The sequence below is a fragment of the Oscarella lobularis genome, chromosome 2 (genome assembly GCF_947507565.1).
Source record: "Oscarella lobularis chromosome 2, ooOscLobu1.1, whole genome shotgun sequence".
In the NCBI taxonomy this organism is placed as follows: Eukaryota; Metazoa; Porifera; class Homoscleromorpha; order Homosclerophorida; family Oscarellidae; genus Oscarella; species Oscarella lobularis.
Genome location: NC_089176.1, coordinates 305,388 through 320,993, shown reverse-complemented (window position 1 = coordinate 320,993; position 15,606 = coordinate 305,388). Strand labels below are relative to the sequence as shown.

The 15,606-nt window shown below is 46.4% G+C and overlaps 10 protein-coding genes and 1 pseudogene across 10 annotated transcripts; 2 read left to right on the top strand and 9 right to left on the bottom strand.

Moving 5' to 3' along the window:
* Nucleotides 1–263: 263 nt before the first annotated feature.
* Nucleotides 264–3,156, bottom strand: LOC136200391 (uncharacterized). The gene is made up of 7 exons (XM_065990775.1): nucleotides 3,030–3,156; nucleotides 2,550–2,978; nucleotides 2,118–2,384; nucleotides 1,640–2,065; nucleotides 1,133–1,592; nucleotides 551–982; nucleotides 264–488 (listed from the first exon to the last, which is right to left on the bottom strand). Exons 1-5 carry the CDS (start codon nucleotides 3,111–3,113, stop codon nucleotides 1,362–1,364), a joined length of 1,437 nt encoding a protein of 478 aa, XP_065846847.1. The 5' UTR covers nucleotides 3,114–3,156; the 3' UTR covers nucleotides 264–488; nucleotides 551–982; nucleotides 1,133–1,361.
* LOC136184020 (synaptogyrin-1-like) lies at nucleotides 369–1,183 on the bottom strand. Its single transcript, XM_065970838.1, has 3 exons — nucleotides 1,133–1,183; nucleotides 551–982; nucleotides 369–488 (listed from the first exon to the last, which is right to left on the bottom strand). Exons 1-3 carry the CDS (start codon nucleotides 1,181–1,183, stop codon nucleotides 369–371), a joined length of 603 nt encoding a protein of 200 aa, XP_065826910.1.
* Nucleotides 3,157–3,229: 73 nt separating the features above from the next.
* On the bottom strand, nucleotides 3,230–4,504 carry LOC136184019 (TNF receptor-associated factor 6-like). The gene has a single exon (XM_065970837.1). The coding sequence runs from the start codon at nucleotides 4,466–4,468 to the stop codon at nucleotides 3,230–3,232; it is 1,239 nt and encodes a 412-aa protein (XP_065826909.1). The 5' UTR covers nucleotides 4,469–4,504.
* Nucleotides 4,505–4,664: 160 nt separating this feature from the next.
* On the bottom strand, nucleotides 4,665–6,064 carry LOC136200235 (TNF receptor-associated factor 6-like). Its single transcript, XM_065990588.1, has one exon. It carries the CDS (start codon nucleotides 6,003–6,005, stop codon nucleotides 4,722–4,724), a length of 1,284 nt encoding a protein of 427 aa, XP_065846660.1. The 5' UTR covers nucleotides 6,006–6,064; the 3' UTR covers nucleotides 4,665–4,721.
* A 60-nt stretch (nucleotides 6,065–6,124) lies between these two features.
* On the bottom strand, nucleotides 6,125–6,983 carry LOC136200237 (TNF receptor-associated factor 6-like). The gene has a single exon (XM_065990590.1). The coding sequence runs from the start codon at nucleotides 6,979–6,981 to the stop codon at nucleotides 6,193–6,195; it is 789 nt and encodes a 262-aa protein (XP_065846662.1). The 5' UTR covers nucleotides 6,982–6,983; the 3' UTR covers nucleotides 6,125–6,192.
* A 143-nt stretch (nucleotides 6,984–7,126) lies between these two features.
* On the bottom strand, nucleotides 7,127–8,979 carry LOC136200234 (uncharacterized). The gene is made up of 5 exons (XM_065990587.1): nucleotides 8,854–8,979; nucleotides 8,387–8,797; nucleotides 7,981–8,247; nucleotides 7,498–7,923; nucleotides 7,127–7,450 (listed from the first exon to the last, which is right to left on the bottom strand). The coding sequence occupies exons 1-5, from the start codon at nucleotides 8,935–8,937 to the stop codon at nucleotides 7,220–7,222; spliced, it is 1,419 nt and encodes a 472-aa protein (XP_065846659.1). The 5' UTR covers nucleotides 8,938–8,979; the 3' UTR covers nucleotides 7,127–7,219.
* Nucleotides 8,980–9,012: 33 nt separating this feature from the next.
* On the bottom strand, nucleotides 9,013–10,319 carry LOC136200236 (TNF receptor-associated factor 6-like). The gene has a single exon (XM_065990589.1). It carries the CDS (start codon nucleotides 10,290–10,292, stop codon nucleotides 9,054–9,056), a length of 1,239 nt encoding a protein of 412 aa, XP_065846661.1. The 5' UTR covers nucleotides 10,293–10,319; the 3' UTR covers nucleotides 9,013–9,053.
* Nucleotides 10,320–10,397: 78 nt separating this feature from the next.
* On the bottom strand, nucleotides 10,398–11,725 carry LOC136184018 (TNF receptor-associated factor 6-like; annotated as a pseudogene).
* A 119-nt stretch (nucleotides 11,726–11,844) lies between these two features.
* LOC136200268 (TNF receptor-associated factor 4-like) lies at nucleotides 11,845–13,143 on the bottom strand. Its single transcript, XM_065990631.1, has one exon. The coding sequence runs from the start codon at nucleotides 13,120–13,122 to the stop codon at nucleotides 11,908–11,910; it is 1,215 nt and encodes a 404-aa protein (XP_065846703.1). The 5' UTR covers nucleotides 13,123–13,143; the 3' UTR covers nucleotides 11,845–11,907.
* A 36-nt stretch (nucleotides 13,144–13,179) lies between these two features.
* LOC136200271 (protein chibby homolog 1-like) lies at nucleotides 13,180–13,773 on the top strand. Its single transcript, XM_065990634.1, has 3 exons — nucleotides 13,180–13,386; nucleotides 13,496–13,611; nucleotides 13,668–13,773. Exons 1-3 carry the CDS (start codon nucleotides 13,188–13,190, stop codon nucleotides 13,752–13,754), a joined length of 402 nt encoding a protein of 133 aa, XP_065846706.1. The 5' UTR covers nucleotides 13,180–13,187; the 3' UTR covers nucleotides 13,755–13,773.
* A 307-nt stretch (nucleotides 13,774–14,080) lies between these two features.
* On the top strand, nucleotides 14,081–15,548 carry LOC136200269 (small ribosomal subunit protein uS2-like). The gene is made up of 5 exons (XM_065990632.1): nucleotides 14,081–14,241; nucleotides 14,301–14,419; nucleotides 14,475–14,720; nucleotides 14,774–14,902; nucleotides 15,098–15,548. Exons 1-5 carry the CDS (start codon nucleotides 14,109–14,111, stop codon nucleotides 15,428–15,430), a joined length of 960 nt encoding a protein of 319 aa, XP_065846704.1. The 5' UTR covers nucleotides 14,081–14,108; the 3' UTR covers nucleotides 15,431–15,548.
* The last annotated feature ends 58 nt before the right edge of the window (nucleotides 15,549–15,606 follow it).

Sequence of the window (15,606 nt, the reverse complement as noted above, 5' to 3'; positions counted from 1 at the left end):
ATTCAAATTTGAAAAGTGCACTGGCACAGCAGAGAGTCTTTCCTTGCACGCTCCATGAGCATTGTGAATAGAGCTTATAGAGAGAAAGAGCTAAAGGAAACGTTCTGAGCACGAAGTGAAAGCGTCGATTATTGCGGTCATTGTCCTGTCCTACTTGTCAATGCTTATTTGGGTCAATCGTCCGTTCCAATTGCCATCAGAATTACAAACGGGCGTCTCCCTTGGTATGTCCGGTTCAATTGCGCTTGCGCTTCGTCCGTAGGTAAGTAAATAGAACCTTACTACGTCTAATCAATAAATGCGACTTGATACGCAAACAGCCATGCAGCGCCCATCAATAGACAAAACCACAATAGTACCAAATGACTCTACACTGGAGCTGGTGTCTTTTTCTCTTCGCCGCTGTCGGCGCTCTTTTCACCACTGGCACTACCTGTTCCTTGACGCAACGACCTGAGTCTCAGCACGGCGAAAACGAGCAGTAGAATCTGCACAAAGCAAATTTGACTAATGCGGCGAAACTACTCTGTCGGGCTTGACGGGCTCTTACCCAAACAAACAAAGACAAAGCGGAGAAAGCAATGCCAGCCCGAGCTGCCGAGGCAGTCAGAGGTATATTATCGCCGCTTTTCGTTTCCAGACTCTCAACGTAGTCAACGTGAGATTCAGACCAATTTGCCCAGAGAAAAACGAGTGAAACAAACCAAAGCAGAACGAGTAGTGCACTTGCAGCAATGTCAGCAACAGTCGCACAAAAACCAATCTTTTCTTTTACCGACGTCTTCCACATAAACAAAAGATCAAGCAACAGAAAAACAAAGGCGACGACCAGAGCGAAAACCCCGATTCCAATAGCATAACCGCACGCGTTATAATTGCTATAGTAGCAAACGGTGATATCGATCTCCCTCTTTAGTATTTCCACAGAAAAATCCCCACGAGCCTTGTCTGCTATTGCTGCACTGACGATGACACCAAAGAGCTAAAAGAGAACAGACCAAGTAGAATTTTCCGGCGTTAGCGGAGACTTTCTGTTCAAACCAGCGTTTAGACAAACACGGATATGGCTTCTTCGACTCGACCTCATGGTGGCCGCTCGCTTTCTAGAATATGAACTATAATTGTTACTCACCATAGCGACACCGCGCAGGACAAGAGACGCGACTTGCAACGCTTTTCCCATCTTCTATCGAATCAAGGAGGAAAGAATGCACAATGGATATACGGGAGTGAAAACAACTTCCTGTACACGCGCAGTACAGAGCGGAAACTGAACCGCCAATGGAGCAGCAGCAGAAATATGAATAAGTAACTAAAACTAAAAACAAGTCAGTGCTGACATGGCAACGTAATGACAACACTCAGGCTGGCTCCTGTCGCGTGACAGTAGCAGTAGCATGGGTAGCATTGCCTTCCTCCGGCTGTTCCTGCAACGGTGGTTGCACAACGCCAGTACGCTGCTCACTGGCATTTGAGGGCCGCGTGGCGATAGCACTGTCATGATTCAAATTTGAAAAGTGCACTGGCACAGCAGAGAGTCTCTCCTTGCACGCTCCACGAGCATTGTGAATAGAGCTTATAGAGAGAAAGAGCTAAAGGAAACGTTCTGAGCACAAATCGTTTGACTGAACATTCTTACCCAAATAAGCATTGACAAGTAGGACAGGACAATGACCGCAATAATTGACGCTTTCACTTCGTGCCAAAGGTCTTCCTTGTCTGAATTATTCGCATATCTGCCTGTTGAGAAGACGCTCGCAACGATCCACAAGCAGAGGATGCAAACCGCCACGCAGCTATAAAATATGAGAAAGATTTTCTTCTGTTTGAATGTGAGCTTATTGTTGATGAGAAGAATGTCAAAAAGAGCGCACAAAAGAGCCGGCAGAATAAAGAGGCCGCTCAAAGACGAGAGGAAGTCGCACGTGACCATTGTACGGTGATTATATATAGAGAAACCAGCATAATAGTCGACCAAGTACAGTTCAAACCCGCACAATTTTAGGTTGTAGTCGCCAACGACGACTTTGGTTTGGATCACAATGAGAATGCTAAGAGACACAACCTGGAGACGTGAGAGAAATGAGCATTGTCACTACATCATCCGACTTTCATACCAGAGATATGATGGAGAAAAAAGCGCGAAAAAAAGCGGCTTTTCTTTCCTTATCTTCCACGTGGCCAGAAACGTGGTGAAGAGGCCGATTCGTCGGCGCCGGACGAGAACAGGGAAAGGCCGATACTGCGGCGGTCGTTCCCGTTGCGCTCTGATGAGACGGCTGCGACGTTGGGGCTACCCTTTGATTGGGAGGTGCAACTTGAAGCGGTAAGGCGACAATGATGCTCCTACGCATAGCAGCGTTTTCAAAAACGAGCACAATAACCTAAGCAAAAAAAAGAAGAAGAAATTATATAGGTTCGTCACACGAACACAGTGTACTTTTATCCTAATCAACTACAATGTGAGATGACGTCATGGCATCCTCATGCTTGTATTTATAACTTCAGCTAGCATCCGCCTTACGCTAATGAGCGGACCTAGAACTTACTGAAAGAACAGACATGCCGTACAGAAACGTCAATATTCCAGGACCGTCGGCTGGTCGATCATCGTCGCATCGTCTGTATCTGTAGCCGTAATAGCGCTCTTGAGACTGTTGAGAGTTCGCGTAGAAGACGGTACTTGTGATCGTCGTTCCGACGGCGAGAAGAGCGAGAAGAGCGAGACTCACGAAATTGATCATGTGAAGACGCCGTTTCGTTACGCCGTCCATCGACGGACTTTTTTCGGCAATGAGATCGAGGGAGAGCGTGAGAAATGCGATGAAAACGGCGAGAATGCCCGACGCGACGGCGAAATTGCACGGCATGTTGTTGTAGTCGTCTTGATCGCACTGAAAGACGCACGAAAGACCCTCCGAGTCGCCGCCGAGAGCGAGAGACGTGATCGACCAAACGAAGACGATCAGCCCGAATGCCTAGGACGAGAAAATGAGGGATACCACACGCGTCTGCGTTGCCTTAGGTACCGCTAGAAGGCCTCGAAAAGCGCCACGATGCTTCAATCGTTTCGTTGCGTCGCTCTGCTGGTCGTAAGGGGGATGAGATATCATCTTTTTCTGTTCGTGCTGCGCAACGTTTCCGTGTTCCTTGACTTCTAGCGCACGTTGGGTGAAAAATGACGGCACAAAACGTTTTTATTCTGCGAGACATGATAATGAACAAAATTCTACACGTAAACGGTAAGTTTCACAAAGAGACTGTCATTTTTCACGAACGAACGCGTCTGAAGCTCGTCATGGCTAAGGAATGTTGAAAAACCATAGCCATGGAGGCCTGGGGAATGGAAGTAGTCCTCAATTGTTGGGCTCTTATCAACTACAATTTTCCCTTTTTTGTCTTGTCTGTTCTGCTGCTGATCGATCACAGAAAATGCATAATCTAGCCTGAACGGCCACTGAATGAAATCATCGTATTCTCCCTTTTCTAAGTACAGAAATATTCCTACGTAGTTATCAGATTCTTTGTTAGGATACAGCTTCATCCTAACTCTGTGCCCTGGCACAGATACGTAAACTTCATCGCTATGAATTCCATAATTCTCATCTTCCTTTGCCCTTTCCATGTGGCGGGACCATTCAGTGATCTTCCAAAGGTAGTGAAAATGTGCCTTTTCTTTTGCCTTTTCTAATGCCTCTTCCATTTCTTTCACTTTCTCGTTCAGCTTCTTCACTGTCATGTGAGACATGGTGAGATGAGTCTCAAGATTTTCTTTAGTATGCTGACCCATGTCTTTTCGCTTCCCAACAAAAGAGCAACCAGTATCTTCAAAAGCACATTTCATATTCGTGTTGGGGCATGTTCCATCTACAGCTACGTGATCATCTCTCTGACAGCGAACCAATCTTTTGCCGCAATTTTGAGGACACATTATTTGGAGTTGAGGACAATCATTGTCAAAGTGCTTCTTCATGTGTTGGTGCTCAAACTTTCCATTGCAATACTGGCATTTCTCTTTTCTTCGTGGACACTTCTTGACGTGCTTAGCCATATTTCGTCGCATAGCATTTTTTCCACAGCCGAGGGAGCAAGACAAGAGCACAAATTGGCAGTGATCAGTATGATCACCGAGCTGTCGCAACTCCCCTTGCCATTCACATCCCGACTTGTGCTCGTTACACTTGACTTTGAGACTCATCACATGACGCTTGATCGCGTTGTCTGGGAAAACTTGAGCAGACTGCAGTTCAGCTCGGCAAATAGGGCACGTGAACGAATCTTTTTCTTTTCGGAGGGGCTCAAGACAAGCGCTACAGAAACGATGGCCGCAGACTGTCTGCTGAGGATCTCGTAGCGCAACACCGCAGATCGGACACATCAATTCGTCCGGTAGAGCGACGAACACCGCATCGAACCCTCCAGCGGAGTCCACACTTTGCAAGCGCTTACGTTTGCGGGGAGTCTCCATGTCTGGCCAACCGTGAAGAAAAGCAACGTCAGCTAGGCCTCGTGCTTACCAGAGCGCGTCTGCGCAGTGCGCCGCCTTTGCTTGTTTGCAGTGCGCGTTGTCTGAGCACGTTTCTTGGCGTCACCTTGGTGCTAAAAATATTATCTTCCTGGGCGTTATTTGTAGGCCACGTTTTTGGGAGCCATGAAATCATAGATTGTGAAATCATCATTATATGCAAAAACATGCAGCAAACATGATAATGAACAAAATTCTACACGTAAACGGTAAGTTTCACAAAGAGACAGTCATTTTTCACGAACGAACGCGTCTGAAGCTCCTCATGACTAATAAATTTTGGATAACCGTAGCCAGTTCCGCCTGGGGAATCGAAACCTTCAATTCCACGAAATTTAAAATTTTTTGTTTTGTCTTGTCTGTTCTTTTGCTGATCAATCACTGAGAATGCATAATCCAGCCTGAATGGCCACTCAATGAAATCATCGTATTCCCTCTCCACTACATACAGAAATATTCCCACATTGTTAGAAGATCTACTGGCGTTAGGACACAGCATCATCATAACTCTGTGTCCTGGCACAGACACGTAAACTTTTTCACTTATGATTCTGTACTTTTGAGTTTCCTTTGCTTTTTGCATGTGGAGAGACCACCCAGTGACCTTCCAAAGGTAATGAAAATTTGCCTTTTCTTTTGCCTTTTTTAATGCCTCTTGCATTTCCCTCACTGTCTTGTATAGGTCTATTGTAACGTCATTCATCGCCATCCCTTGCTCTTCCACTTCCACGTTCAGTTCCTTCACTTTCAAGTGAGACATGGTCAGATGATTCTCAATATTTTCTTTAGTATGCTGACCCATGTCTTTTCGCTTCCCAATGAAAGGGCAACCAGCATCTTCAAAAGCACATTTCATATCCGTATTGGGGCATGTTCCATCGACAGCCACGTGATCATCTTTCTGGCAGCGAACCAATTTTTCTCCGCAATCTTGGGGACACATCATTGGAAACTGAGGACAATCATTGTCATAATGTTCCTTCATGTGTTGGTGCTCAAACTTTCCATCGCAATGTTGGCATGGAACTTCTCGTCGTGGGCACATCTTGACGTGGTTATCCATATCTCGTCGCATGGCATTTTTTCCACAGCCAAGAGAGCACGACAAGAGCACAAATTGACAGTGATCAGGGTGATCGTCGAGCTGTCGTAACTCCCCTTGCCATTCGCATCCCGACTCGTGCTCGTCGCACTTGACTTTGAGACTCATCACATGACGCTTGATCGCGTTGTCGGGAAAAACGCGGACAGACGTCAACTCAGCTCGGCAAATAGGACACGAAAAGGAATCTTTATCTTTTTTGAGGGGCTCGAGACAAGCGCCACAGAAACGGTGACCGCAGACCGTCTGCTGAGGATCTCTTAGCGCGACACCGCAAATCGGACACGTCAATTCATCCGGTAGAGCGACGAACACCGCATCGAACCCTCCAGCGGAGTCCACACTTTGCAAGCGCTTACGTTTGCGGAGAGTCTCCATGCCTGGCCAACCGTGAAGAAAGCAAGTTAAGCAACGTCAGCTAGGCCTCGTGCTTACCAGAGCGTCTGCGCAGTGCGCCAGGGCGCGCGTTTGCACCTCACTTGGTCTTGCGCAAAGTGTTTGGGCGTTCCTTATAGGCCCCGTTTAAGATTGTGAAATCATAAACGTGCAAGCAATGAACAAAATGCTACACAAAAACGGTAAGTTCCACAAAGAGACAGTCATTTTTCACAAACGAACGCGTCTGAAGCTCGTCATGACTAATGATTTCTGAACTACCGTAGCCAGTTCCGCCTGGGGAATGGAAGCATTCGGAAATATCGTCTGAGATCTCATCAACTATAATTTTCTTTGTCTTGTCTTGTCTGTTCTGTTGCTGATCGATCACAGAGAACGCATAATCCAGCCTGAATGGCCACTGAATGAAATCATTGTATTCTCCCTTCACTAGGAACAGAAATATTCCCACGCAGTTAGCAGAGTCACAATTAGGACACAGATTCATCCTAACTCTGTGCCCTGGCACAGATACGTAAACTTTTTCACTTACAATGATGTAGTCCTCATCACCCTTTGCCATGTTCATGTGGTGAGACCAATTAGTGATCTTCCAAAGGTAGTGAAAATTGGCCTTTTCTTTTGCCTTTTCTAATGCCTCTTCCATTTCCTTCACTTTCTCTTTCAGTTCCTTCACTTCTCCGTTCACCTTCTTCACTTTTCCCTTCAGTTTCTTCTCTTTCAAGTGAGACACGGTGAGATGAGTCTCAATATTTTCTTTAGTGTGCTGACCCATGTCTTTTCGTTTCCCAATAAAAGAGCAACCAGCATCTTCGAACGCACATTTCATATTCGTGTTGGGGCATGTTCCATTGGCAGCTACGTGATCATCTCTCTGGCAGCGAACCAATCTTTTGCCGCAATTTTGAGGACACATTATTTGGAGTTGAGGACAATTATTGTCAAAGTGCTTCTTCATGTGTTGGTGCTCAAACTTTTCATTGCAATACTGGCATTTCTCTTGACGTGCTTAGCTATATTTCGTCGCATAGCATTTTTGTGGAAGAATGCAGATAATACGGGAGTGGAAACAACTTCCTGTACACGCGCAAATAAAGAGCGGAAACTGAACCGCCAATGGAGCAGCAGCAGAAATATGAATAAGTAACTAAAACTAAAAACAAGTCAGTGCTGACATGGCAACGTAATGACAACACTCAGGCTGGCTCCTGTCGCGTGACAGTAGCAGTAGCATGGGTAGCATTGCTTTCCTCCGGCCGTTCCTGCAACGGTGGTTGCACAACGCCAGTACGCTGCTCACTGGCAGTTGAGGGCCGCGCGGCGATAGCACTGTCATCATTCAAATTTGCAAAGTGCACTGGCACAGCAGAGAGTCTTTCCTTGCACGCTCCACGAGCATTGTGAATAGAGCTTATAGAGAGAAAGAGCTAAAGGAAACGTTCTGAGCACGAATCGTTTGACTGAACATTCTTACCCAAATAAGCATTGACAAGTAGGACAGGACAATGACCGCAATAATCGACGCTTTCACTTCGTCCCAAAGGTCTTCCTTGTCTGAATTATTCGCATATCTGCCTGTTGAGAAGACGCTCGCAACGATCCACAAGCAGAGGATGCAAACCGCCACGCAGCTATAAAATATGAGAAAGATTTTCTTCTGTTTGAATGTGAGCTTATTCTTGATGAGAAGAATGTCAAAAAGAGCGCACAAAAGAGCCGGCAGAATAAAGAGGCCGCTCAAAGACGAGAGGAAGTCGCACGTGACCATTGTACGGTGATCATAGCCATCATAATGCCAATCGTAGTGATAGACGCGATATTTGTAGAGTTCAAATCCGCACCATTTGTTAGAAACGACGACTTTGGTTCGGATCACGATTAGAATGCTAAGAGATATAACCTGGGGAGACGTGAGAGAAATGAGAAGCATTGTTGCCACATCATTTAACTTTCATACCAGAGATACGATGGAGAAAAAAGCGCGAAAAAAAGCGGCTTTTCTTTCCTTATCTTCCACGTGGCCAGAAACGTGGTGAAGAGGCCGATTCGTCGGCGCCGGACGAGAACAGGGAAAGGCCGATACTGCGGCGGTCGTTCCCGTTGCGTTCTGATGAGACGGCTGCGACGTTGGGGCTACCCTTTGATTGGAAGGTGCAACTTGAAGCGGTAAGGCGACAATGATGCTCCTACGCATGGCAGCGTTTTCAAAAACGAGCACAATAACCTAAGCAAAAAAAGAAGAAGAAATTATATAGGTTCGTCACACGAACACAGTGTAATTTTATCCTAATCAACTAATGTGAGCTGTATTTATAACTTCAGCTAGCATCCGCCTTAGGCTAATGAGCGGACCCGGAACTTACTGAAAGAACAGACATGCCGTACAGAAACGTCAATATTCCAGGACCGTCAGCTTCCCGATCGTCGTCGTACCCGTATCTGTAACGGCGCTCTTGAGAGTTCGCGTAGATGACGGTATTTGTGATCGTCGTTCCGACGGCGAGAAGAGCGAGAAGAGCGAGACTCACGAAATTGATCATGTGAAGACGTCGTTTCGTCGTGCCGTCCATCGACGGACTTTTTTCGGCAATGAGATCGAGGGAGAGCGTGAGAAATGCGATGAAAACGGCGAGAATGCCGGACGCGACGGCGAAATTACACGGCGTGTTGTGGTAGTCGTATCGATCGAACTGAAAGACGCACCTAAAACCCCTCGAGCCTTCGCCGCGAACGAGAGACGCGATCGACCAAGCGAAGACGATCAGTCCGAATGCCTACAGTAGGACGAGAAAATGAGGGATACCACACGCGTCTGCGTTGCCTTAGGTACCGCTAGAAGGCCTCGAAAAGCGCCACGATGCTTCAATCGTTTCGTTGCGTCGCTCTGCTGGTCGTAAGGGGGATGAGATATCATCTTTTTCTGTTCGTGCTGCGCAACGTTTCCGTGTTCCTTGACTTCTAGCGCACGTTGGGTGAAAAATGACGGCACAAAACGTTTTTATTCTGCGAGACATGATAATGAACAAAATTCTACACGTAAACGGTAAGTTTCACAAAGAGACTGTCATTTTTCACGAACGAACGCGTCTGAAGCTCCTCATGACTAATGATTTCTGCATCACCGTAGCCATCTCCGTCTGGGGAATGGAAGCCTTCAATTCCACGAACTTTAAATTTTTTTGTTTTGTCTTGTCTGTTCTTTTGCTGATCAATCACTGAGAATGCATAATCCAGCTTGAATGGCCACTCAATGAAATCATCGTATTCCCCCTCCACTACATACAGAAATATTCCCACATTGTTAGAAGATCTACTGGCATTAGGACACAGCATCATCATAACTCTGTGTCCTGGCACAGATAAGTAAACTTTTTCACTATCAATTTCGTAGCCCTCATCATCCTTTGCCCTTTCCATGTGGTGCGACCAATTAGTGATCTTCCAATGGTAGTGAAAATTTGCCTTTTCTAATGCCTTTTCCATTTCCTTCACTTTCTCGTTTAGTTCCTTCACTTTTTCGTTCAGTTTCTTCTCTTTCAAGTGAGACATGGTGAGATGAGTCTCAAGATTTTCTTTAGTATGCTGACCCATGTCTTTTCGTTTCCCAACAAAAGAGCAACCAGCATCTTCGAAAGCACATTTCATATTCGTGTTGGGGCATGTTCCCTCTACAGCCACGTGATCATCTTTCTGGCAGCGAACCAATTTTTCTCCGCAATCTTGGGGACACATCATTGGGAACTGAGGACAATCATTGTCATAATGTTCCTCCATGTGTTGGTGCTCAAACTTTCCATTACAATGTTGGCATGGAACTTCTCGTCGTGGGCACATCTTGACGTGGTTATCCATATCTCGTCGCATGGCATTTTTTCCACAGCCAAGAGAGCACGACAAGAGCACAAATTGACAGTGATCAGGGTGATCGTCGAGCTGTCGTAACTCCCCTTGCCATTCGCATCCCGACTCGTGCTCGTCGCACTTGACTTTGAGACTCATCACATGACGCTTGATCGCGTTGTCGGGAAAAACGCGGACAGACGTCAACTCAGCTCGGCAAAGAGGACACGAAAAGGAATCTTTATCTTTTTTGAGGGGCTCGAGACAAGCGCCACAGAAATGGTGACCGCAGACCGTCTGCTGAGGATCTCTTAGCGCGACACCGCAAATCGGACACGTCAATTCATCCGGTAGAGCGACGAACACCGCATCGAACCCTCCAGCGGAGTCCACACTTTGCAAGCGCTTACGTTTGCGGAGAGTCTCCATGCCTGGCCAACCGTGAAGAAAGCAACGTCAGCTATGGCCTCGAGCGTCTGCGCAGTGCGCCAGGGCGGGTGTTTGCTTGCACCTCACTTGGTCTTGCGCAAAGTGTTTGGGCGTTCCTTATAGGCCCCGTTTAAGATTGTGAAATCATAAACGTGCAAGCAATGAACAAAATGCTACACAAAAACGGTAAGTTCCACAAAGAGACAGTCATTTTTCACAAACGAACGCGTCTGAAGCTCGTCATGACTAATGATTTCTGAACTACCGTAGCCAGTTCCGCCTGGGGAATGGAAGCATTCGGAAATATCGTCTGAGATCTCATCAACTATAATTTTCTTTGTCTTGTCTTGTCTGTTCTGTTGCTGATCGATCACAGAGAACGCATAATCCAGCCTGAATGGCCACTGAATGAAATCATCGTATTCTCCCTTCACTACGAACAGAAATATTCCCACGTTGTTAGCAGAGTCACAATTAGGATACAGCATCATCTTAACTCTGTGCCCTGGCACAGATACGTAAACTTCATCACTTTTGACTCTGTAATCCTGACGTTCCTTCGCCACTTCCATGTGGTGAGACCAATTAGTGATCTTCCAAAGGTAGTGAAAATTGGCCTTTTCTTTTGCCTTTTCTAATGCCTCTTCTATTTCCGTCACTTTCTCTTTCAGTTCCTTCACTTTTCCCTTCAGTTTCTTCTCTTTCAAGTGAGACATGGTCAGATGAGTCTCAAGATTTTCTTTAGTATGCTGACCCATGTCTTTTCGTTTCCCAACAAAAGAGCAACCAGTATCTTCAAAAGCACATTTCATATTTGTATTGGGGCATGTTCCATCTACCGCCACGTGATCATCTTTCTGGCAGCGAACCAATTCTTCTCCGCAATCTTGGGGACACATCATTGGAAACTGAGGACAATCATTGTCATAATGTTCCTTCATGTGGTGGTGCTCAAACTTTCCATCGCAATGTTGGCATGGAACTTCTCGTCGTGGGCATCTTGACGTGGTTATCCATATCTCGTCGCATGGCATTTTTTCCACAGCCAAGAGAACACGACAAGAGCACAAATTGACAGTGATCAGGGTGATCGTCGAGCTGTCGTAACTCCCCTTGCCATTCGCATCCCGACTCGTGCTCGTCGCACTTGACTTTGAGACTCATGACATGACGCTTGATCGCGTTGTCGGGAAAAACGCGGACAGACGTCAACTCAGCTCGGCAAATAGGACACGAAAGGAATCTTTATCTTTTTTGAGGGGCTCGAGACAAGCGCCACAGAAACGGTGACCGCAGACCGTCTGCTGAGGATCTCTTAGCGCGACACCGCAAATCGGACACGTCAATTCATCCGGTAGAGCGACGAACACCGCATCGAACCCTCCAGCGGAGTCCACACTTTGCAAGCGCTTACGTTTGCGGAGAGTCTCCATGCCTGGCCAACCGTGAAGAAAGCAACGTCAGCTAGGCCTCGTGCTTAACCAGAGCGTCTGCGCAGTGCGCCAGGGCGCGCGTTTCACCTCACTTGGTCTTGCGCAAAATGTTTGGGCGTTCCTTATAGGCCCCGTTTTTGGGAGCCATGAAGTCAAAGATTGTAAAAGTAATAAACAAAATGCTACACAAAAACGGTAAGTTCCACAAAGAGACAGTCATTTTTCACAAACGAACGCGTCTGAAGCTCGTCATGGCTAAGGAATGTTAGAAAACCATAGCCATCTCCGCCTGGGGAATGGAAGCATTCGGAAATATCGTCTGAGGTCTCCTCATCAACTGCTATTTTCTTTGTTTTGTCTCGTCTGTTCTGTTGCTGATCAATCACAGAAAATGCATAATCCATTCTGAATGGCCACTGAATGAAATCATCGTATTCTCCCTTTACTAAGTACAGAAATATTCCCATATCATCAGATTCATCATCAGAATCATAATAAGGATACAGCTTGATCATGACTCTGTGTCCTGGCACAGAAACGTAAACTTTTTCACTTACAATTTCGTAGCTCCTATCTTTCTTTGCTTTTTGCATGTGGACAGACCATTCAGTGATCTTCCAAAGATAATGAAAATTTGCCCTTTCTTTTGCTTTTTCTAGTGCGTCTTCTATTTCTTTCACTTTCACGTTCAGTTTCTTCACTTTCAAGTGAGACATGGTGAGATGAGTCTCGATATTTTCTTTAGTATGCTGACCCATGTCTTTTCTTTTCCCGACAAAACAGCAACCGGCATCTTCAAAAGCACATTTCAGACTTGTATCGGGACATGTTCCATCTACAGCCACGTGATCATCTTTCTGGCAGCGAACCAATTTTTTTCCGCAACCTTGAGGACACATTATTGGGAACTGAGGACAATCTTTGTCATAATGCTTCTTCATGTGTCGGCACTCAAACGCTTGATTGCAATGCTGGCACTTAACCTTTCTTCGTGGGCACTTCTCCTTGACGTGGCTGGCCATATCTCTTCGCATTGCATTTCTTCCACACTTAAGAGAGCAAGGCAAGAACACAAATTGGCAGTGATTGCGGTGATCGTCGAGCTGTCGTAACTCCCCTTCCCATTTGCATCCTGACTCGTGTAAATCGCACTTGACTTTGAGACTCATCACCTTACGCTTGATCGCGTTGTCAGGAAAGATTTGAGTAGGCTCCAACTCATCGCGACAAATAGGGCAAGTGAAAGAAGTTTCGTCATTTCGGATGGGCTCGAGACAAGTGGTACAAAAACGGTGGCCACAGACTGTTTGTTGAGGATCTTTCAACGCAGCTTCGCAGATTGGACACTCCAAATCATCCGGCAAAGCGATGAACACTGCATCATAACCTCCAGCCATATTTCAAGGAAAAACTCTCTAGACAGGAGCTGGCAGCGCGCGTTAGCTCAGCACGTTTCCTAGCGATGCCGTTGTTTGGTAGAAACAAAGGCTTCACGCCGGCTCAGAAGGCACCCAGACGAAAAGCGGCGTCTCTAACTAACTTGACATCGCTCGACGACTCGGTCTACTCGCAAGACGACCTTCAACTCGATCACGACGGACCTGTTCGCGTTCGCTTGGGCGGACAAGAGCTCGTATTCGAAGACGGAAACTGGATAGCAGGTAGAAGCGAATGCGCATTTTGATAGTGCAACGGAATCGATTGGTCACGTGATTAAAATCGCAATTTTTAATTTAGCAGTTTGTGCGATGCTCTAGAGAATTTTTTTAGAAAATGGGGCTGGTGCAGGCAATTCACGCGAAGTTGCACGACTGAGAAAGCAGAATATTCAATTGACGGAAGAAAATAATATGCTGAAATACAAAAACGAAATTCTTCTAGATATGGCAAGTGCAGAGTAGAACTGGCTTGTTTTTTATGCTCAATATGATTATCCATGCAGTTGGTTGCTACTCGTGCAGATTCCGCTGTACAGACAAGAGAACTTGAAGCAATGAAGGCTCGTCAAAATGGATCATCAAGAAGATAAGGAGAGCAGTGCAGGACGGCTGATCTTTTAAGATTTACAGATCTGCATTTAAATTAACGTTAACTTTGCCTTTTCTATGATCTGTGTCGATTACTATAGCGATTAAGTATTTATCCTTTCTCGCGCACGTGACGTTCGTTCACTATCCCGTACGGCGTCCACGAGGTGAGATGGTTTTTCGCTTCGTAGCAGTAGTTCGCCTAGGATGTCGATGTCTCCGCGACGCTCGACGTATTTTCTAACCTTTCTCGATCCTCTCGTCGAGTTTTTAGTTTTTCCACGTGGTCGGGGGGCCCCCTTTTCTAAAAAGTTCTCTTCCAGTCGTTGTCACCGTCACATAACCGACAGCCAGTGATGTCCGGAGGATTCGAAGTGCTCAGTCTTCGCGACGAAGACGTCACGAAGTTCCTAGCGAGCTCGACTCACTTAGGAACGAAGAACTGCGATTTCCAAATGCTCCACTACGTCTACAAGCGTCGAGCGGACGGTAAGAGCACCAATACGCACGTCGAAACGAAGTACTACGGTGGTGGGGCCCCTTTTTAGGCATCCACATCATAAACATCAAGAAAACGTGGGAAAAGCTCCTATTGGCAGCGAGAATCATCGCAGCGATTGAAAACCCGGCTGACGTGTGCGCAATCTCGGCGAGACCGTTTGGACAGGTATACTAATTATAAATTACGATTAATTATTTTTATTTATTATTTTTATTGATAGAGAGCTGTATTGAAGTTTGCCAGTCAAACTGGAGCGACGGCTATTGCGAGTCGTTTCACTCCGGGAACGTTTACCAATCAAATCACGGCCGGTTTTCGCGAGCCGCGTCTTCTCGTCGTCGGCGATCCGCGTCTCGATCATCAGCCAGTGAAAGAAGCATCCTACGTCAATATTCCCGTTATTGCCTTTTGCAATACGGACTCGCCACTCCGTTATGTTGACGTAGGGATTCCCTGCAATAACAACGTAATAGTCAAATACCTATACTGATTTTTTTGCTATATTGAGTCATTTTTTAGGGTATTCATTCTATTGGTTTGATGTGGTGGTTGCTTGCTCGTGAAGTTCTGCGTCTGCGTGGAACGATCAGCCGCGAACAGCCGTGGGATGTCATGGTTGATTTGTTTTTCTACAGAGATCCTGCTGAGGTAATATATATATATATATATATATGTTGGGCTCTTCCTCAGTGGGCATGAATGATGGAAAACATGATAGGGACAACAGAGAGTCTCTCAGAGTCTCGATGACGTTTTGATCGATAGGGCTGACATGCTCCAAATAATCCTCTCCCATAAAAGTAGCCAACGTACTCATTTTCCAATCGGGGTCTCGTCTATTAGATTGAGAAACAAGAGAAACTGGAAGCCGAAGCAGCAGCTGCCGCAACGGAGCAGCAATACCAGCCTCAAGAGTGGGGTGGCGCAGCTATTGATACGGACGGAAAGCAAGTAGATGATTGGGGCGCTGAGCCAGCTGCTGGGGCCTCCACAACAGATTGGGGAGCGGAACCCACAGTGGCGGCTGCCGCTCCCGCGGCTGCTGCGCCGCCAGGTCTTCCTCCGATGACGTTTGGAGCAGATGTAGGAGCGGGGACGAGCGCTGGGACGTCTGATTGGGCCGCCGCTGCAGAGGAAGGAGAGAAGTGGGGTGGTGCCAAACCAGATTGGTCTTAGAAGGGGAGAGGAGTGACGTCGCGCTTCGGAATTTAGAACGCGTTTATGTGTTTGTTTTTTTGTGTCCTTGTTTTGAGAGTCTTATTTGTTTGAGAAAAAATGATTTCTTTTGACTCAATTCATCCAGCCAAAGAGCTACGTATTCCTTGGTATGAAACCGCGCAATCTAAGTGATC